Raw genomic sequence first — 23,430 nt, 5'->3', positions numbered from 1 at the left:
ATAAATTGACTTAGAAAACCATAGAGAAATGATCGTCCATGGATCAGTTCAGTTCAGTTCAGTTGCTCAGTCATGTCCGACTCTTTGTGACCCCATAAACTGCAGCATGCCAGGCCTCCCTGTCCATTGGATAAACTCCCAGAGTTTACCCAAACTCATGTTCATTGAGTCGGTGATGCCATCCAACCATTTCATCCTCTGTCGTCCCCTTCTTCTGTCTGCTCCAAAAGTCAGCAGGCAGAAAATGTGGTGGAAAGACCTCCAAATTGGTCTTTCAACTCTTGACAAGTCTTTCTCTGGAAATGTAAATAACAGATAAAGACATTTTCAATTGCATGTGTGGATATTTAACAAGGTTCCAATATAGGTTCAAGGACTTTGTTTTGTAGCTGCTGTTTTCTCTCCCAGGAATTATCTGCTTTGATGGAAAGGCATTTTCTTAGAAGCGTGTATTCTGAAGAGACATGCTTGAGAAACACACATTCTTGAGTTCGGAATTGTATTCCCTGCACTTGCAGCTAAAAGAGGTGAATCCCCTTTATACGAGCCTGGTTTTCTAAGGACAAATGCCATGTGAATGACAAGGAGAGCAGTATTCCAGCCTTGGGACCTGCGATGTAGTTAATTTGTGCACTCACGTCAGAGAGAGAACTCCTTTCTTATTATCAGTATTAAAGTTCCAAAACTAATACAGTTATGTAAAGTTTAAAAATAAAATAAAATTAAAAAAAAATAATAAAGAGATGGATGAATCTAGAAAAAAAAAAAAATAAAGTTCCTGGAAACCTAGTACTGATTTCCTGAGAGCTGGAGCAGTGAGGCCAAAAAACTAATGGCAGCCATTTAAAAGTATTTGAATACAAAACTTGTTTTGCACAATCATTAGAAGGCTATTAATATAGGGAAACTAGAAAGTGTCCAGTAAGTTATGTCTGGGACAGTTGTGATAGTCATTGTGGAATACTAAGTGACTTTACACACGTGGGTAGATACATAAAACACAAGAAATTAGTTCTGATATCAAAGTGAATTATTTGACATCTCTGTCACTTGGTATCATTTTGGTCATTCTAGGAAGTATTAGTGATAAACTTTTGAGGTTTTAGTTTGCTTTCTTGATAACTACTGAAGCTGATAATTTTTAATGCTATTATATTTTAGGCAATTTCTACACCTTTTTGTGGAAGGTTTTTTCTTTCTTTCTTTTTTTTTTAAAGACCTCTGTGCAATTTGAAATAGGATAACAGAATACAGAACAGTCTTTTGGACTCTGGGAGAGGGCGAGGGTGGGATGAATGGGAGAATGGCACTGGAACATATATATTACCATATGTGAGATGGGTCGCCAGTGCAGGTTGTATGCATGAGATAGAGTGTTTGGGGCTGGTGTACTGGGATGACCCAGAGGGATGGGATGGGGAGGGAGGTGGGAGGGGGGTTCAGGATGGGGAACACATGTACACTTGTGGTGGATTCATGTCAGTGTATGGCAAAACCAATACAATAGTGTGAAGTAATTAGCCTCCAATTAAAATAAATAAATTTATATTAAAAAAAGACCTCAGTGCAATTTAAAATAGGAGTTCTGGGTGTCTTATCACTAAATTATAGGTGATATATATATATTATAGATATAGTTCTTATTTCATGTATATGTAAAAATTTACACATAAATTTATATGTAATGTAAAATTTTGTACATATGAATATAGATACAATGTTTTTCTACTCTGTGGATAGCCTTTTTATTTTTAAAATGTATGATCTCTAATGATCAGAAGGTTTAAAATGTTGACAATGTTAAACTTTTTAGTTTATGGTTCTTGATCGTACTTTTCCTACAGATTTTTTATAGGTTTGACTTTGATATCTTGATCTCTTTTTGAGCTAATTTTTGTCTGTAGCATGAGGTAGTGGTTGAGAGTCCTTTTTTTCATATAAGGATATTTAGTGATCTGCTGTAATCTGCTGAAAAATATATTCTTTCTGTTTTAATTACTTTATTTTTGTAAAACAATTCATATTTTTAAGTCTATTTCTGAACTTTCTATTATGTTTCAATGCTTTTTATGTTTATTCTTATATCAATATTTCACAATCTTGCTTTCATTCATTTCATTTCAGTTCAGTTCAGTCACTCAGTCGTGTCCGACTATTTGCGGACCCCATGAATCGCAGGACACCAGACCTCCCTGTCCATCACCAATTCCCAAAATTCATTCAGACTCACGTACATCCAGTTGGTGATGCCATCCAGCCATCTCATCCTCTGTTGTCCCCTTCTCCTCCTGCCCCAATCCCTCCGAGCATCAGAGATTTTTCTAATGAGTCAACTATTTGCATGAGGTGGCCAAAGTACTGGAGCTTCAGCTTTAGCATCATTCCTTCCAAAGAAATCCCAGGGCTGATCTCCTTCAGAATGGATTGGTTGGGTCTCCTTGCAGTCCAAGGGACTCTCAAGAGTCTTCTCCAACACCACACTGCAAAAGCATCAATTCTTCGGCTCTCAGCCTTCTTCACAGTCCAACTCTCACATCCATACATGACCACAGGAAAAACCATAGCCTTGACTGGATGGACCTTTGTTGGCAAAGTAATGTCTCTGCTTTTCAATATGCTATCTAGGTTGGTGATAACTTTTCTTCCAAGGAATAAGAGTCTTTTCATTTCATGGCTGCAGGCACCATCTGCAGTGATTTTGGAGCCCCCAAAGATAAAGTCTGACACTGTTTCCACTGTTTCCCCATCTATTTCCCATGAAGTGATGGGACCGGATGCCATGATCTTCGTTTTCTGAATGTTGAGCTTTAAGCCAACTTTTTCACTCTCCTCTTTCACTTTCATCAAGAGGCTTTTTAGTTCCTCTTCACTTTCTGCCATAAGGGTGGTGTCATGTGCATATCTGAGGTTATTGATATTTCTCCCAGAAATCTTGATTCCAGCTTGTGCTTCTTCCAGCCCAGTGCTTCTCATGATGTACTCTGCATAGAAGTTAAATAAGCAGGGTGACAATATACAGCCTTGACGTACTCCTTTTCCTATTTGGAACCAGTCTGTTGTTCCATGTCCAGTTCTAACTGTTGCTTCCTGACCTGCATACAGATTTCTCAAGAGGAAGGTCAGGTGGTCTGGTATTCCCATCTCTTTCAGAATTTTCCACAATTTATTGTAATCCACACAGTCAAAGGCTTTGGCATAGTCAATAAAGCAGAAATAGATGTTTTTTTCTGGAACTCTCTTGCTTTTTCCATGATCCAGCAGATGTTGGCAATTTGGTCTCTGGTTCCTCTGCCTTTTCTAAAACCAGCTTGAACATCAGGAATTTCACCATTCACGTATTGCTGAAGCCTGGCATAGAGAATTTTGAGCATTTATTTACTAGCGTGTGAGATGAGCACAATTGTGCAGTAGTTTGAGCATTCTTTGGCATTGCCTTTCTTTGGGATTGGAATGAAAACTGACCTTTTCCAGTCCTGTGGCCACTGCTGAGTTTTCCAAACTTGCTGGCATACTCAGTGCAGTACTTTTGCAGCATCATCTTCCAGGATTTGAAATAGCTCAACTAGAATTCCATCCCCTCCACTAGCTTTTTTTTTTGTCGTGATGCTTTCCAGTGCCCTCTTGACTTCACATTCCAGGATGTCTGGCTCTAGGTCAGTGATCACACCATTGTGATTATCTGGGTTGTGAAGATCTTTTTTGTACACTTATTCTGTGTATTCTTGCCACCCCTTCTTCATATCTTCTGCTTCTGTTAGATCCATACCATTTCTGTCCTTTATCAAGCCCATCTTTGCATAAAATGTTCCCTTGGTGTCTCTAATTTTCTTGAAGAGATCTCTAGTCTTTCCCATTCTGTTGTTTTCCTCTATTTCTTTGCATTGATCGCTGAGGAAGGCTTTCTTATCTCTTCTTGCTATTCTTTGGAACTCTGCATTCAGATGCCTATACCTTTCCTTTTCTTTTTTGATTCTCTTCTTTTCACAGCTATTTGTAAGGCCTCCTCAGACAGCCATTTTGCTGTTTTGCGTTTCTTTTCCATGAGGATGATCTTGATCCCTGTCTTCTGTACAATATCATGAACCTAGTCTATCGTTCATCAGGCACTCTATGTATCAGATCTAGTCCCTTAAATCTATTTCTCACTTCCACTGTATAATCATAAGGGATTTGATTTAGGTCATACCTGAATGGTCTAGTGGTTTTCCCTACTTTCTTCAATTTAAGTCTGAATTTGGCAATAAGGAATTCATGGTCTGAGCCACAGTCAGCTCCTGGTCTTGTTTTTGTTGACTGTATAGAGCTTCTCCATCTTTGGCTGCAAAGAATATAATCAATCTGATTTTGATGTTGACTATCTGATGATGTCCATGTGTAGAGTCTTATCTTGTGTTGTTGGAAGAGGGTGTTTGCTATGGCCAGTGCATTTTCTTGGCAAAACTTTATTAGTCTTTGCCCTGCTTCATTCTGTATTCCCAGGCCAAATTTGCCTGTTACTCCAGGTGTTTCTTTACTTCCTACTTTTGCATTCCAGTCCCCTATAATGAAAAGGACATATTTTTTGGGTGCTAGTTCTAAAAGGTCTTGTAGGTCTTCATAGAACCATTCAACTTTAGCTTCTTCAGCATTACTGGTTGGGGCATAGACTTGGATTACTGTGATATTGAATGGTTTGTCTTGGAAACGAACAGAGATCATTCTGTCGTTTTTGAGATTGCATCCAAGTACTGAATTTTGGACTCTTTTGTTGATCATGATGGCTCTCCATTTCTTCTGAGGGATTCCTGCCCGCAGTAGTAGATATAATGGTCATCTGAGTTAAATGCACTCATTCCTGTCCATTTTAGTTCGCTGATTCCTAGAATGTCGACATTCACTTTTGCCATCTCCTGTTTGACCACTTCCAATTTGCCTTGATTCATGGACTGACATTCCAGGTTCCTATGCAATATTGCTTTTTACAGCATCGGACCTTGCTTCTATCACCAGTCACATCCGCAGCTGGGTATTGTTTTTGCTTTGGCTCCATCCCTTCATTCTTTCTGGAGTTATTTCTCCACTGATCTCCAGTAGCATATTGGGCACCTACTGACCTGGGGAGTTCCTCTTTCAGTATCCTATCATTTTGCCTTTTCATTCCATTCATGGGGTTCTCAAGGCAAGAATACTGAGGTGGTTTGCCATTCCCTTCTCCAGTGGACCATATTCTGTCAGACCTCTCCACCATGACCCACCCATCTTGGGTTGCCCCACGGGCATGGCTTAGTTTCATTGAGTTAGACAAGGCTGTGGCCCTAGTATGATTAGATTGACTAGTTTTCTGTGAGTATGGTTTTATTGTGTCTGCCCTCTGATGCCATCTTGCAACTCCTACTGTCTTTCTTGGGTTTCTCTTACCTTGAACGTGGGGTATCTGCTCATGCCTGCTCCTGCAAAGCGCAGCCGATGCTTCTCACCTTTGACAAGGGATATCTCCTCACCACCGCCCCTTCTGACGTTGAACGTGGAATAGCTCCTCTAGGCCCTCCTCTGCCCACAGCCACCGCTCCTTGGAGGTGGGTTTGCTCCTCCCAGCCGCCGCCCCTGGCCTCGCGTGTAGGGTAGGGCTTCCCAGCCGCCGCCCCTGGCCTAGGATCTGGGGTAGCTCCTTTCGGCCACCGCCCCTAACCTCGGACGTTTAGTTGTTCTTATGTTTTTATTTTATATTAAAATACAGTTGATTAACAATAATGTATTAGTTGCATGTATGCACCAAAGTGATTCAGTTATACCCATACAAGTATCTTTGTATAGATCAGTCTTATGGACTCTGTGAGAGAGGGAGAGGGTGGGGAGATTTGGGAGAACAGCATTGAAACATGTATAATATCGTGTATGAAATGAGTCGCCAGTCCAGGTTCGATGCATGATACTGGATGCTTGGGGCTGGTGCACTGGGACGACCCAGAGGCAGGGTATGGGCAGGGAGGAGGGAGGAAGGTTCAGGATGGGTAACACATGTATACCTGTGGCGGATTCATTTTTATATTTGGCAAAACTAATACAATATTGTAAAGTTTAAAAATAAAATAAAATTATTAAAAAAATAAAGAAAAAATAAAAATAAAATAAAAACAAAACAACAAAAAAATGATTTTCCTATTTATATTATTACAGAATATTAAGGAGAGATCCCTGTGCTATACAGTAGGTTCTTGATTATCTGTTTTGAATATAGCAGCATGTACATATCAATCATAAACTCACAGTTTCTCTCTCCCCTTTCCCCTGGTTATCATAATTTTGTTTTCTAAGTCTCTGAGTGTTCCTATTTTATAAATAAGTTTTATTTGTATCTTTTATTTTAAGATTCTGCATATAAGCCATATCATATGATATTTGTCTTTCTCTGTCTGACTTACTTCACTTTAGTATGATAATCTCAGATCCAACCTTGTTGCTGTAATTGGTATATTTTTTCTTTTTAATTATTGGGTAATATTCCATCTTGTTATCTTGTTTCTCCATTCATCTATTGATGGCATTTAAGTTGCTTCCAAGTCTTGGCTATTGTAAAGAGCACTGTGATGAACATCAGGCTGTATGTAACCTTTTGGACCATGGTTTTCGCCTAACATATATCCGAAATCCGTATGCTGAGTCATATAGTAGGTATATTGAGTTTTTTAAGGAACCTCTATATTGTTCTCCAGAGCTATTGTATCATTTTACATTCACACCAGCAATGAAGGTGAGTTCCCATTTCCCCATACCCTCTTCACATTTATCATTGGTAGACGTTTTTAACGATGACCATTCTGAAAGCCCTGAGGTGATATCTTATTGTAGCTTTAATTTGCATTTCTCTAATTCTTAGCAATATTGAGCGTCTTAAAGGCAATGACAAAGAATGTTCAAACTACTGCACAATTGCACTCATCTCACACGCTATTAAAGTAATGCTCAAAATTCTCCAATACGTGAACCATGAACTTCCAGATGTTCAAGCTGGTTTTAGAAAAGGCAGAGGAACCAGAGACCAAATTGCCAACAACTGCTGGATCATGGAAAAAGGAAGAGACTTCCAGAAAAACATCTATTTCTGCTTTATTGACTATGCCAAAGCCTTTGACTGTGTGGATTACAATAAATTGTGGAAAATTCTGAAAGAGATGGGAATACAAGACCACCTGACCTTCCTCTTGAGAAATCTGTATGCAGGTCAGGAAGCAACAGTTAGAACTGGACATGGAACAACAGACTGGTTCCAAATAAGAAAAGGAGTACGTCAAGGCTGTATATTGTCACCCTGCTTATTTAACTTCTATGCAGGGTACATCATGAGAAACGCTGGGCTGGAAGAAGCACAAGCTGGAATCAAGATTTCTGGGAGAAATATCAATAACCTCAGATATGCAGATGACACCATCCTTATGGCAGAAAGTGAAGAGGAACTAAAAAGCCTCTTGATGAAAGTGAAAGAGGAGAGTGAAAAAGTTGGCTTAAAGCTCAACATTCAGAAAACGAAGATCAGGGCATCTGGTCCCATCACTTCATGGGAAATAGATGGGGAAACAGTGGAAACAGTATCAGACTTTATTTTTTGGGGCTCCAAAATCACTGCAGATGGTGACTGCAGCCACGAAATTAAAAGACACTCCTTGGAAGGCAAGTTATCACCAACCTAGATAGCATATTGAAAAGCAGAGACATTTCTTTGTCAACAAAGGTTCGTCTAGTCAAGGCTATGGTTTTTCCTGTGGTCATGTATGGATGTGAGAGTTGGACTGTGAAGAAGGCTGAGCGCCGAAGAATTGATGCTTTTGAACTGTGGTGTTGGAGAAGACTCTTGAGAGCCCGTTGGATTGGAAGAAGATCCAACTAGTCCATTCTGAAGGAGATTAGCCCTGGGATTTCTTTGGAAGGAATGATGCTAAAGCTGAAACTCCAGTACTTTAGCCATCTCATGTGAAGAGTTGACTCATTGGAAAAATTTCTGATGCTGGGAGGGATTGGGGGCAGGAGAAGAAGGGGACGACAGAGGATGAGATGGCTGGATGGCATCACTGACTCGATGGACATGAGTCTCAGTGAACTCTGGGAGTTGGTGATGGGCAGGGAGGCCTGGCATGCTGCGATTCATGGGGTCGCAAATAGTCGGACACGACTGAGCGACTGATCTGATCTGATCTGATTAGATTTTCTATTTACATCCAAAGACCTCTGATAAATATGAAAAATTGGTTTGGGATTTAATTACTCTGAAAAAAATACCAATAATTTTATGCCCTCACTGCTCTAAGTCTCTAGTAATCAATATGCAGTTTTCAGAAAAGTTTTAATACTGATAAACAGATAAAGTTTTCTGTCTGAGATGTATCCTTAAGTTAACTGGAATGATGCTGGAATGATGCCATAATTGGTATTCACATGACATTCAATTTTCTTAGAACCCAAGTTCAGATAGAGTAAGAGGTCTCACATATTTTGGTTGTAAGTGCAGAGAATACAATTCCCCACCCAGAATGGGTGTTTCTTAAACATATCTCTTCAGAATACCTGCTTCTGAGACAAAGCCTTTCCATCACAGGAGATAATTAATTCCAAGGAGAGATAATAACATCTACAAGAGGAAGTCCTTGAAAGTTTGTGGCAACCTGGTTAAATATCCATGCATTGCAGGTGAAAATTCTTTTTTATTGTTTACATCTCCAGAACAAGACTCATCAAGGTTGGAATGATTCACTTTTATGTATTTCCACCACTCTTTCTTCTTCTTGTGTCTGGGACTACACCATTTTATAGAAGATGATTTCTGCATAATGTTCAAAATTAATCTATTCTAAATTCAAGTCCCAATTTGTCTGTGAAAACTTTATAGGTCTTTCATCTAGAAAAGATTTAGATTTATAAAAACAATGACATGTCTACTGTGACACTCAATAATCTGACTAGTGTCTTTATGAGTATGTCATATCTTTCAAACTGAAAGTTACTTAGCCCAAGTGGAAGTCAATTTAAAATGGAATTAGTTCTGAACACCCTCAGATATCACTAATATCTTCTAAAGATCAGAAGGTAAGTTTATTAAATGCTTATAAACAATTACTTTATATATATTATATATATATGTATTAATCATGTTATAACACTTTTCAAATATAGCCAAAGACCATTACATATTCACCCTTTCCTTCAAAAGACAGTTAGTTAATATCACTAACCTAGTTTGATAGATGAAAAACTTAAGACTCATAGAGACTGAGAAATTTAAGCCAACTCTCCATCCCTAGATATTCTTCTTTGCCAGAACACACTTCTTTCAATAATTTAGATTAATAATGAAAATGAAAACAAAACTTAATACACTTCACACTCAGAAAGCCACAAATGTCTTAAAAGATAAAAGTCATCCTCTTTTTATTTCAAGCAAGCACATGGATAATTCTTTCAGGGATCAACTGCTATGAATGGTATGAGTCCCTGTGGCTTCTTAAAAAAAAAACAACAAAACAAAAAATATTGTAGATGTTTCTTCCCCAGTTTATTGCATGGTTAAATATGTTTCTCTGTTTTATTACTCAAAATGTCAAATCTTCGTACCTTCTAGGTGCATAGAAAGTCATAAACATAAGTGAAGATCCTTTGTGTTTTCACAACAGTGTGATGGATATGTTTCCTCAATTAATTCTCATAACAGCCTGTGAGGTAGACATATTGTTCTCACTTGATACCAAGGGAAACAAGAATGTAAGGTGTCAGGAAATACACCCCAGATCAAGGAGTGTTAAGTGGGGAAAAGCAAGATTCTGGTATTGTCTCTTTGATTCTCAAGCCAATGTGTTTCACCACTGGGATCATCATTTCAGCATTTTACAGAACAGTCTGTGCATGATTTGTAAGGAAATTAAGGGAAGAAGAAAATGGGGTGAAGGAGAGGAAAAAAAAAAAAACGAATTTGACTTTCAATGAAAGCAGTACCACATGGTTATTAACATTTGGGATTCCAGTGTGTTATATTGTGCATACAAGTGTCTGGTATGTGTATTTTCATTGTCAATGAAACTGCTTTGTATATACTTACCTCTGAAATACTATTTAAGCAATTATAATTATTGTAGTCATGTCAAAAGGAGTTTACTAACTCAACATTGTATATTTTAACCTAATATAAAGGATGTGTTTTAAGAATTTGCAGTAAAAAAGAGATGAGAAGTATAATCTGAAATAATCTTAGACCTGCCTTTCATTAGTTGCTTGATTTGGGGCAGGATCTTTATCTTCTCTATTCTTCTATGTCCTGATGTGTAAAATAAGTATAAAAATGATGGCACTAATCATCTGGCAGGTTTATAACAAGGGTTAAATAACCAAATGTCTGAGAAAAAATTTTAGCACATACTAAGTGTTCATTAAATTTTCTAAAAAACAATTTTATTGAAGTATTGTTGATTTAAATTGAGGCCTGGCTTTCCAGGTGGTGCCATGGTCAAGAATCTGCCTGCCAATGCAAGAGATGCAGGATACATGGGTTCAATCCCTGAATCAGGTATCCCTGAATCCCCCTGTATCCCTGAATCCCCCATAGAAGGAAATGGCAACCCACTCCAGTATTCTTGCCTGGGAAATCCCATGGACAGAGGAACCTAGTGACTATAATTCATGTGTTTGCAAAGAGTCAGACATGACTGAGTATGCTTGCACTCCCACAATATTATCATTAATATTACTGCTAGCTTTAGTCTCTGAGATTATGTGCCAAAATGAGAAAAAAAAAAACCATTTACTGTTTGTTTTCATGTAGTACCCATGGAAATCAGTCATTATATAATTTTATTAGCTACTACAAAGTTATTGGATTTAGGTAATTGGTTTAGCAACTGTATTACAGAAGTCCCAGGATTTCACTATTCTTCCATTACCAGTGCACTGACAGAGTTAATATTAACTAGTCTCATAACAGTTAATATTAACCAGTTAATATTAACTCTGTCAGTGCACTGGTAATGGAAGAATAGTGAAATCCCGGGACTTCTGTAATAGGCTTCCATCCCCTTAGTGAAACTCAGCTCACTCCGTCCTAGCACACAAAAATCTTTATTAGATCTATGTACAAGATTCTCTCTCAAAAGCCTCTTCTTCACTACATTCGTATTCTCAGATTCTTACCGTCATATATAAGCAGCATTCAGCAGATTGGAACATTATCTTTTATCACAAAAAAAGCCATAAGAATCTAGGCATGTGTTATTTATTAGGTAGATATGTTTAATGAACTCAAGGTTGAACTAAAACAAGATCTTTCCCTCCCCGCCCCCCAGGTTATGTGGTTAACAATAACATGAGATACATGGAGAACAGGAACAATGTGACAGAGTTCGTTCTACTGGGGCTGACACAGAATCCAAAGATGCAGAAAGTCATATTCGTAGTCTTTTTGGTTGTCTACATTGTCTCTGTGGTAGGAAATGTGCTCACTATGGTCACCATCACTACCAGCCCATTATTGGGGTCTCCCATGTACTTTTTCCTGGCTCATCTCTCTTTTATTGATGTCTGCTATTCCTGTGTCAGTACCCCTAAACTGATTGTAGATTCACTCCATAAGAAGAAAACCAGCTCTTTCATTGAATGCATGTGCCAGATCTTTGGAGAGCATTTATTTGCAGGTGCTGATGTCATCCTGCTGACTGCAATGGCCTATGACCGCTACGTGGCCATCTGCAAGCCCTTGCACTACACGACCATCATGAACTGGCAGGTGTGTTGGTTGCTAGTGGGAGTGGCATGGGCAGGAGGCTTTCTTCATGCAACTATTCAGATCCTCTTCATCTTCAGGTTACCCTTCTGTGGCTCTAATGTCATAGACCACTTTATGTGTGATCTGAACCCTTTGCTCGAACTTTCCTGCACTGATACCCACACTCTAGGACTCTTTGTTGCTGCCAACAGTGGGTTCATCTGTCTGTTAATCTTCCTCCTCTTGGTTGGCTCCTATACAGTCATTCTGCTCTCTTTAAGGACACGGAGCTTGGAGGTGAGGCAAAAAGCCTTTTCCACCTTGATCTCCCACATTACAGCGATCCTCTTGTTCTTTGTGTCAAGCATTTTTACTTACATGAGACCAGCAGTTACTTTACCTATTGATAAAGCAGTTGCTGTATTCTACACTATGATAACTCCCATGTTAAATCCCTTAATATATACCTTGAGAAATGACCAGATGAAAAATGCCATTAGGGAATTGTGTAGTAGAAAAGTGATTTCAAGTGATCGATAAAATGTGCTTGTGTTCCAGTGTTCATTCAACTGATGCAAATGTCAAAAGGACATCATTGGTGAATGCACATAATCAGTTAAGAATATCAATGAGATAAAGAAAATAATAACCAATAGAAATCATTGCTTCTGCAAAAAGGGGAGAAGAAAGTAATTCAAGAAATGATAGAATGACCTAGCAGAGGACAACTCATATTATTTAAAATGTTCTGCAAAATCGGAAACTGATTTTACTAGTTTCATCACTGTATATACATTCATAAGCTTTAATCCCAGTAAAATGAAATAAAATAGATAATTCATTGACATTTAGCAGTCATTTCTATAATAACACAAGAGGTAGGCATTCTTTTTATTCCCATTTTAACAGGTGAGTAATAAACATAAAAGAGGATGATCCAAACAAAAAAAATTGAAGATCCAGTAATCAGAGTATAACTTCCTCTCATTCCATGTTCTTCACTGCTGTGATATACTGCCAGGCAATGCAATAGTAAGGTAATATAATTATGCTGTTACCATTTATTGGGACAACAGCAATCCTGGACTAATTATCTATCTTTCTCTCTCTATATATATATCCAAATATATATTTGTTATATATTTATATATTTAATTGGCTCTATATACTAGTATATGTACTCTTTTATTAAATACATATATTCATATATATAACTAAATCACATATTTTCACTTACTCTGTTCACTTTTTATATATCATAGTGGGTCATAATATGTTGATTGTAACACCATGTTATGTAACTACTTTTGAAATACAAAATGAATGGGTAATTTAAACTCTAACACATAAATAACAATGTTACACCATATTAAAAAATCCTTTTAGCATTAAGAAACATTAAAAATAAAAAATGTGATGCATAAAAAAACAAACCCCCCCTAAATTCTGTATTTTCATGTCAGCAACTTATGTTTATAAACCATCAGAAAAGAGGATGATTTAAATAAAATAATATTTTAATTCCAGACAGTAATTTCCATGTATCCTCTAAACAGTCCTATTCCATGAAATACTTGCAGACTTCCTAGCAATAATTTATGCAAATAGCACAATTTTGGTTTATGATAAATGTTGAATGGATAAACATTATTAGAAAGGAAAATGAATACACTCAGTAAAATATAGGGAAAAAGAAAATAGTAGTGGAGAATAGGAATTTTTTTCTCATCTTTTTCAGAATCTAGGAAGAATTCTAGTTATGTCTATTTTGGAAGCCACAAGTTGTTTTAGTCCTGCTTATGTAAGAAAAAAAATTGAAAGTATGTTATCACATTAAAAAAAATCTTTTACACTGATATCTTCTCTGTTCTTAGAATTTATTAGTTTATGAATATTGTTTGATTTGTTATGTTTTTCTTTTTTCAAATTATTTTTTTTAATTTTTAAACTTTTAATTTTGTATTAGAGTATAGTCAATTAACAATGTTGTGATAGTTTCAGGTGAATAGCAAAGGGACTTAATAGCAATACATATACATGTACTAATTCTTTCCCAAAGTCCCTTCCCATCCAGGCTGCTATATAATATTGAGCAGAGTTACATGTGCTATTCAGTAGATCCCTGTTTGTTATTGATTTTAAATACAGCAGTGTGCACACATCCATCCCATGTACATGTTGTATTTTTCTGTTATTAATTTTTATTTCTAAATTTTTATTACTTTTTAAATGAAAAACGGTTTTAAAAATATGTAGCTCTGTCTACACAAAAAACAATTTCATTGAAAATATTTTCCATTCGGTTCTTTTGTCCTTCGTTCATTAAACAACAAATATTTTTGAGCTCAAGAAATATAACAATGGTCCATGGGGTTGCAAAGAGTCAGGAACTTCTGAAGCAACTGCACATGTGCACGTAGATGACTTTGATCAGTGGACAGAGGAAGGGGAGTTTTGTGACTTTTATGCCAAGAGTTCTGCAATGATAAGCAGGCATCACATCAAAGTAGACAGTTGCAGAACTAATAGCCCTATTCATTATTAAAAAAAAAAAAAAATCCTTGAAGGTCAGTAGAGATGGAAATCCTCCCAATTAGTACAAGTTCAGGCACTACACCTGGTTTTTCATCTTGATTGGAAAAAGACATGTCAGATGTGCAATATGTATTGATTCATGGATTTTGACCAGCAATTTGGCTGGATGTTAGGAACAAGGAAAGAGTGTGTTTAGAAAATTTGGCAAAACCAATTTGGTCAAAACCCCAAAATTCTAAGGTCAGTTGTTTATAATATGTAAGCAATTGTTTGAGGCACGTGGGGTAAGAATCTCAGCACAGGGAACAGGTCAGATTAAGGAGAGCATAAGGTGCCACAGGAGTCTGGTGGCCTACAGTCCACAGGGGTTGCAAAGAGTTGGACACAACTGAGTGATTAACACTTTCACTGCACCAACAGGCTACTTGCAATGGGCCTTAAACTTCCAAAGTAAAACCTTTCAAGATAGATTCAATCATAAGAGCTGAATTCAATCATAAGTAGGTTGTTTGAAAGAATTGAGAGAGTAAAGAAAGCATATTGCATGAAGAATAAGAAGTAGCTTGAAAAATAACATTGTAATCAAAAAAGTCACTTTCAAGAAAGTCTAAATACAGTAATATATATGTTTTTCAACTGTTGGAAGAAAAGAAGCAACTGTAAGTAAAACATATGGTGGTGTTCCTATCTTTAAGATTTAGGAAAAACTGTAGAAAAGTTATTTGTATACATGCTGTATCACAAATGTATCATGGAAATTATAATTTTGGGGTTCATACTACACACAATTATTGAAAGCAAAACATCAAATACAGTTAAATGATTTGGGAACCAAAAAAAAAAAAAAACCAAAAATGGTGACAGTGCTTAGAAATTTAATCAAAAGACCCTGTGCGTGTGAAGGAAGGGCCCATCGATGGATCTTATGGTTTTCAGTGACCAGAGCCCAGATACTGATCAGGTCAAACAGGGGTCTCCAAGGTCCTTGCTTCCTTCTAAGAAAAATGTTAAGTCATTTCCTTGTTCCCAAGGAAAGAGTTCCTGGGGAAGCAATAGTTACTTTCAGAGAGAAGGTTTCTCCATCTGCCTTTCCCCTTCTATAGCTGTTGAAACCTATAAAAGGTTACTCTAAGGAAATTTTAAAAGTCTTAGAAACATATCTTACATTCATAGATTAAATAATTAGTATAATTAAGATAACATAATTCCTCACAGTGATCTGTAGACTCTATAATTTCCATCCAGATACTAATGTTATTCTTTTTTTTTCCCCCAGAATAAAAACATTGATCCTAAAATTCATAAGATACTCCAAGAAACCATAAATAGCTAAAGAGTCCTGAAATAGTTTTGAAATGTTCTTTATTAAGAACAAATTGGGAGGACTCACACTTCTTGCTGAACTTACTAAAAGCTACAGTAATTAAAACAATGTATTAGAATGAGAAGACAAAGATCAAAAGAATAGAAATAAAGGTCCAGAAATAACCCTTATATCTACTGGCAATTATTTTTTCACAAGGTTGCCAACACCATTCCATAGGCATTGAATAGTATATATACAGGTAGTACTGAAAAACTTTTGTATCAAAATAAAAAAAAAAAATGAATTCAGAACCCTACCTCACACCATAAATGGATACTAACTCAAAAGAGATCAAGGATCAGATGCACATCTAAAAATATAAAATTCTTGGTAGGGAGAAATATTCATAACCTTGAATAAGCCACAAATAGCACAAGGAAAATAGAAGAGTTAGATTCGATCAAAATTAAAAACTCTTGTGCATCAAGGGACACTATCAAGAAAATGAAAACTAGAAGCACTGTTGATGGGAATGTAAAATAGTGATAAAATGTTGGTCCTGTCTATTGTTTTGTTCACTTTCTTTTCATTTATTTTTTTCTCTGATCTTCATGATTGCTTTCTATTAACTTTGGTATTAAACAAATTAAAGTGAATGAAATATGCCAAGTTATTTAATAATAATTCACCATGATCATATGTAAGTTATACCAGGAATAAAATATTATTTGAAGTGAAAAACATAATCAATTATATTCACTAAATTAACAGAATAAAAGAGGATAATAACATCATTTCAGTTGTTGTTCAGTTGCTAAGTTGTGACTAACATTTTGTGATCATTTCAATAGATGCATACAAATTAATACACTTCTATTTGTATTTATGAATGAAAATATTTATGAATAAATATCCCACAAGATAGTTATTACTAAATAAGGAAAGGAAAAGTGTTTACTCAATCTGATAAAAAAGGCATTGGTATAAAAACTATAGCCACCCTCATACTTAATGATGAATTCTCTCTCAAGATTGGAAACAAGTCTCTCCTTTCCAAATTCTGTTCTACATTATAAGACTCCAGCCATTGCAACAAAGTAAGAAAAATAAAGGACACACAGATGGGTAGAGAAGAGCAAGATCATGCAAATATTTTTATGGGCAGATAACATCCTTATATAGTTAAAAATTGTGAAGGCCTCTACAAAAAATAAAATAGACCTAAGCAACTAACTAAACAAGGTGACAGGATAGAATTTCAACATAAAATATCAAATAGATTTCTATAAAAGCAATTAAAAATATAAACAAAATGTTACGTGAAATACTACAAAACATTAACTTTGATGAGTATATTATGAGCACATTTAAAAATATAGTCAAGATTTATATATGAAAACCATAAAATACTATTGAAAGCAAATATCTAAGTAAAGGGATATATATGCTATGTTGATAGATTAACAGATTCAATGTGTTTACCATATCAAATTTTTATAATTTTAAAGCAATTCCAATAAATATAGCCCACAGATATTTGAAGAAACTAAAAATAATGTTTTGAAATTTATCCTGAAATATAAACTTTTTATTTATTTATTTATTTTTACTTTACAATATTGTATTGGTTTTGCCATACATCAACATGAATCCGCCATGGGTGTACATGTGTTCCCAATCCTGAACCCTCCTCCCACCTCCCTCCCCATAACATCCCTCTGGGTCATCCCAGTGCACCAGCCCCAAGCTTCCTGTATCCTGCATCAAACCTGGACTGGCGATTCATTTCTTATATGATATTATACATTTTTAAATGCCTTTCTCCCAAATCATCCCTCCTCTGCCTCTCCCACAGAGTCCAAAATACTTTTCTATACATCTGTGTCTCTTTTGCTGTCTCCCATACAGGGTTATCGTTACCATCTTTCTAAATTCTGTATATATGCGTTAGTATACTGAATTGGTGTTTTTCTTTCTGGCTTACTTCACTCTGTATAGTAGGCTCCAGTTTCATCCACCTCATTAGAACTGATTCAAATGTACTCTTTTTAATGGCTGAGTAATACTCCATTGTGTATATGTACCATGGCTTTCTTATCCATTCATCTGCTGATGGACATCTAGGTTGCTTCCATGTCCTGGCTATTATAAACAGTGCTGCGATGAACTTTGGGGTACACGTGTCTCTTTCCATTTTGCTTTCCTCAGTGTGTATGCCCAGCAGTGGGATTGCTGGGTCGTATGGCAGTTCTATTTCCAGTTTTTTAAGGAATCTCCACACTGTTCTCCATAGTGGCTGTACTGAAATATAAACTTTTAAAAGAAATAGGGATGAAAAAGAACTCTCAATAAAATAACAAAATTGGAAAATAGTTCTACCAAAATTGAAGACTTAGTATAAACCTCTCATAACCATGTTGTATAGTACTGATACATAATAGAATATACTTAAAAAATGTAAATGTAGAGTTTCTTTTAAAAAAAAGACATCAAGTTAATTCAATGCAAAATAAGAGATTTTTCAACAAATGCTGATTTTTTTCACAAGTGCTTATTTATAATGTCAGGTCTAAAATATTGATCTACCTCCACATCAGGTACGTTTGTTCTAGAATTTTTCCAGGCTTAAGTTTAACATCTAGTTATTTGACTCATTTTCCATTCATTTTTGCATAAAGTAGTGGTTGAAGTTCATTGTTTTCTTATATGGATAATCTAGAATATATAATAGTGCTAATTAGCATTATTACTAAGAAAATATAAAGTTTCTTTTATAGGTACATTGTGGAGAAGGAAATGGCAACCCACTCCAGTATTCTTGCCTGGAAAATCCCATGGAAAGAGGAAGCTGGTGGGCTACAGTTCATGAAGTTGCAAAGAGTTGAACACTGCTGAGGACAGACACACATAGGTACTTTGTATATATATGCTATGTATATGTGTATATATATATATAATGTAAATATATTTATATATAAAAGTTTACACATACAATTTTATATACTACATAAATTTGTGTGTGTGTATATAAAGAGTCATGTTTGACTCTTTATGACCCCATGGACTGTAGCCTACCACACTCCTCCGTCCATGGGATTTTCCAGGCAAGAGTACTGGAGTGGGTTGCCATTTCCTTCTCCAGGGGATCTCCCTGACCCAGGTATTGAACCTGGGTCTCCCACATTGTAGGCAGATGCTTTACTATCTGAGCCAGCAGGGAAGTCATACACACACACACACACACACACACACACACACACACACACACACACACACATATATATATATCTGTACCTATATCTAGAATATATAAACCATCTTTACAACAACTTAGTAATAAGAAACTCAGATATCATTCTTAAATTGTGCAAAACATTTGAAAAGAAACTTCCAGAGGGAAAAAAAAAAATAGATACATGAATGGCCAATAAAATATTTTTTTAAATGTTCAACATCATTAGTCATCAGGGAAAACAAACTAAAACTTTAGTAATCTATCACTGCACATGTTCTAAAATGACTAAAAGGGAAAAAAATCATGCAAAGTAATAAGAATGGTGAACAATTCTTGTGTTTGAATTTAGAACTTTAAATTCTTGAGCTTTAAATATCTCTCCACATGTTTAATGTTGCCTAGGATTCCGTAATGATCATCACATGGATTCCTGAGATGATGTATCTGGAGCCTTTTATAGTTTCCATTTATTCTAAAAGTACTATGATAATTGCAAAAAACTGGTTTGACATCAAGTAGTTTAAAACCACTGCCATTATTATGTCCTCATTGCTTTTGTCTCTCTTGACAATGGATACCAGGTTTCCAGTAATACCTTAGTATGGATAAGACAGAAGTTTTCTTTCCAAAATAAGTGCACAGGTTGGCTACATCATAAGCTGCCAGGCTGGAATTAAGCGATCCTTGCTATTCACAGGACATCAACCTTCTTAGAAAGCTTGGTTCAGATAGAATAAGGGGACTCACATGTTTTGGTTGCAAGCAGGGAATACAATTCCCCACTCAGGAATGAGAGTTTTATAAATGCATGCCTCCAGAATACCTGCTTCTAAGACAAAGCTTTAACATCAAAGCAGATAATTAATTTACTGGACAGAATATAGCATCTACAAGACAAGAACGTTTATGGAAGTCTCTTTAAATATCCATGCATCACAGATGAAAATGTCTTTTCTGTTTTCATCTCCAGAGCAAAATTCATCAAGGGTGTAATGACACATTTGCATATGTTTTCACCACTCTTTCTGCCTCTTGTCTGTAAGACTAAAACTGCTTGTTTTGGCCATTTCCCCATAATGTTCCAAGCTAATGCATTCTAAATTCAAGCCCCGGATTTTCTGTGTAAACTTTGTGAGTCTTTAGGCTAGAAGAAAAGACTTTAAAAAAAAAAGGATAATATTTCTGCTGTGAATAATCTGAACAGGATCTTTTGGAATATATCATATCTTTCATACTGAAATCTACTTATCCCAAATGAGGCGGGATAATTTGAAAATGGAATTAGTTCTGAACACTTTGAAAATCATTAATATCTTCTAAGACCAGAAGGTAAGTTGTTTGATAGTGTCGATTATAGAGCTTGTGATTTTCTGTATACAGTAATCATTCTGTTTCAACAGTTTTCAAATATAGTAATAGAGCATTTTAACTTCACCCCATTCTTCAAAAGGTAGTTTGTAAATATCATTAACATAATTTTACGAATGAAAAAATTATGGCTCATAGAATTTAAGAAATGTTTAAGATCTAGCTAAATATCAGATATAGTTCTTTGGCCATGAGATACTTCTTTTAATGATTAAGACTAATCATGTGAATGAAAATAAAACTTTAAATATAATTACACACATATGTAAATAAACATAAATATTAAATTATATAAATCATCACTTGTTTAGTTCAAACATGAATGTGAAGAACCTTTCCTGGATCAACTGCTGTGAATAATAAGGGTCTCTGTGACTTCATTAAAAGTAAAATTGGAGATAACTCTTCTTCACTTTAATTGGTTAATTTATCTGTATTATTGCACAAAATGTCAGTTCTTCCTACTGCTGCATTCATAAATAGAAGAATAAATGAAATGCCTTTATGTGTTCTCCACAGTGTGATGGATATATTCATACATGTTTCCTGAATCACTTTTTATAACAACCTGTGAGGTAGAGGCTATTGTTCTCACTTGATTAGAGGAAACAAGGATGGAAGCTGCAAAGAAGTGTACCCCAGATCAAGAAGTTGTAAGTAGGGGAAAGCAAGATTCTTATCTGGTCTTTCTGAATCTCAAAACAGCATACTCAACAACTGGGATTGTGATTTTCAACCTTTTGCAGAAGAATCTGTGAGATTATATTTTATAGGGGAATTGGAGAGAGACAAAAAGGCCAAGGGAACACAAAAATAAAGTGGATCTACAAAGAAAGCAGCACCATATGTTGTTGTTGCTGTTGTTGTTCAGTCGCTCAGTCATGTCCAACTCTTTGTGATCCCATGGACTGCAGCATGCCGGGCTTCCCTGTCCTCCACCATCTCCTGGAGCTTACTAAAACTCATTAATTAATTAATATTTGAGGATTCAAAAAAGCTATTTTGTGTGTGTATGTGTGGCTGTTCCTGTGTGTCTGTTGTATTTGCTTGATATACATTTGCCTCTAAAGTTATTAAAGTAATTCAAGTCATCATGGTCACATCAAAATAATTTACTAGGTAAATATTGTTTATTATGATATAATATAGAGCATGAGTTAAAAATTTGAAGCACAGTCAGTATTCATTAAGTTTTAGTTAATGATTATTATTATGACTAAAAGTAGTCTTTACAATTCTTAATCCTGTGCAAAATAATGAAATAATACTATCCACATAGGTTGCCATCATGCCATGATGATGTCAGTCATTGAAAGTATGTTTGTTAGCATTATAAATTTACTGGAATTAAGCAACACATTGATCATTCGATTACAGTAACTGTGTCCTTTCATTTCCTTCTCATCAACAATGCTCTGTTAAAATTTATGCCAACTATTACAATTTGTCTGATAGTGAGGTTCCCTTATCTGTCCTTCACTTTCCTGAACCTCTACCTGCTCCATAAAAGTCACACAAAGACCTCTATTTGAGTTATATCCAGCATTCCTTCTTTCTCAAATGCTTCTTCATCTTTCCACTAGTATTCCAATTACTTTCCCTGGTTTCTCATTTTCTAAGATTAAAAGGAAAACTCTTTAACTTTGAATTTATAGTCTTTGCATCCATTTTCTATTTCTTTTTTCAGGCTTAGTTGCCACTACACATGAGACCTACTGCTTCTACTAAGGCCCTAAGTCATCTCACATGATTCAGTGTACAGAGATACCCTCTTGCCTCTGTGTTCACTAAATTCCTCATGATTCTAAGCATTATCTTCTGCCAGGAAAGAATTTGAGTAATTTTTCAAGATATCAGAAGCTTTTTTTTTTTTTAGTCTCAAATAAACTCACAAGGATACAGAACTCAATAGAACTTAGGTATTTATTACCGGAGACAATGATTCAAGGTTACATTATGAAAAAGTGACATTTTTTCATGTAATGTAATTAACCATAATATGAGATACATGGAGAAAAGGAATAATGTGACAGAGTTTATTCTACTGGGACTCACACAGAATCTGAAGGTGCAGAAAATCATATTTGCTTTGTTTCTCATTGTCTACATTGTCTCTATGGTAGGTAATGTGCTCACCTTGGTCACCATCACCACCAGCTCATTATTGGGGTCCCCCATGTACTTCTTCCTGGCTCATCTCTCTTTTATTGATGCCTGCTATTCCTGTGTCAATACCCCTAAACTCATTATAGATTCACTCTATGAGAAGAAAATCAGCCCTTTCAATGGATGCATGACTCAAATATTTGGGGAACATTTCTTTGGAGGTGCTGATGTCATCCTGCTCACTGTGATGGCCTATGACCGCTATGTGGCCATCTGCAAGCCCTTGCACTATACGACCATCATGAATCGGCGGCTGTGTGGACTGCTAGTGGGAGTGGCATGGGTGGGAGGCTTTCTTCATGGAATCATTCAGATCCTCTTCATCTTCAGGTTACCCTTCTGTGGCCCTAATGTCATAGACCACTTTATGTGTGATCTGAACCCTTTGCTCGATCTTGCCTGCACTGATACCCACATTCTAGGACTCTTTGTTGCTGCCAACAGTGGGTTCATCTGTCTGTTAAACTTCCTTCTCTTGATGGGCTCTTATGTGGTCATTCTGCACTCCCTAAGGACCTACAGCTTGGAGGCGAGGCAAAAAGCCCTCTCCACCTGCATCTCCCACATCACAGCAGTTGTCTTCTTCTTCGTGCCCTGCATATTTGTGTACCTGAGACCCACAGCTACTTTACCTCTTGATAAAGCAGTGGCTGTATTTTACACTATGATAACGCCCATGTTAAATCCCTTAATCTATACCTTGAGAAATGACCAGATGAAAAATGCCATTTGGAAATTTTTTAGTCGGAAAGCTATTACAGATGTAATATAAATGTGCCTGGACACCAAAGTTAATTGAAGAGAGGGAAAGTTCAAAAGGATATTTTTGACCAAAGAAAGAAACTAGTATAAATCATAAATTCTACAAAGAGGGCAGAATAAATGGGTGTAGAAATGGGACAAAAAAACAGGCTTTTGCAAATTTGGAAAACTACCAAATTTTTACCTATATATCTATCTTCATTACTGTTTATGGATTCAAAACTATTTTTCTAATAAAACAAAAGTGACAAAATATGCTAATATTTATTAATAATCTCAATTACAATCGAAAGTGTAGACATAGCTATTATCGCCATATTACAAGTGAACAAACAAAAA

General features: G+C 36.0%; 2 protein-coding genes across 2 annotated transcripts; both read left to right on the top strand.

Annotated features, from left to right (window-relative positions):
• The first annotated feature begins 11,320 nt into the window (after nucleotides 1-11,320).
• On the top strand, nucleotides 11,321-12,259 carry LOC129628101 (olfactory receptor 4C46-like). Its single transcript, XM_055547541.1, has one exon. The coding sequence runs from the start codon at nucleotides 11,321-11,323 to the stop codon at nucleotides 12,257-12,259; it is 939 nt and encodes a 312-aa protein (XP_055403516.1).
• A 9,903-nt stretch (nucleotides 12,260-22,162) lies between these two features.
• On the top strand, nucleotides 22,163-23,101 carry LOC129628100 (olfactory receptor 4C46-like). The gene has a single exon (XM_055547540.1). It carries the CDS (start codon nucleotides 22,163-22,165, stop codon nucleotides 23,099-23,101), a length of 939 nt encoding a protein of 312 aa, XP_055403515.1.
• Nucleotides 23,102-23,430: the final 329 nt, after the last annotated feature.

This window comes from Bubalus kerabau, chromosome 15 (genome assembly GCF_029407905.1).
Source record: "Bubalus kerabau isolate K-KA32 ecotype Philippines breed swamp buffalo chromosome 15, PCC_UOA_SB_1v2, whole genome shotgun sequence".
Taxonomy (NCBI): Eukaryota; Metazoa; Chordata; class Mammalia; order Artiodactyla; family Bovidae; genus Bubalus; species Bubalus kerabau.
The sequence above is the reverse complement of the archived record's forward strand: the minus strand, read 5'-3'. Positions and strand labels throughout refer to the sequence as shown.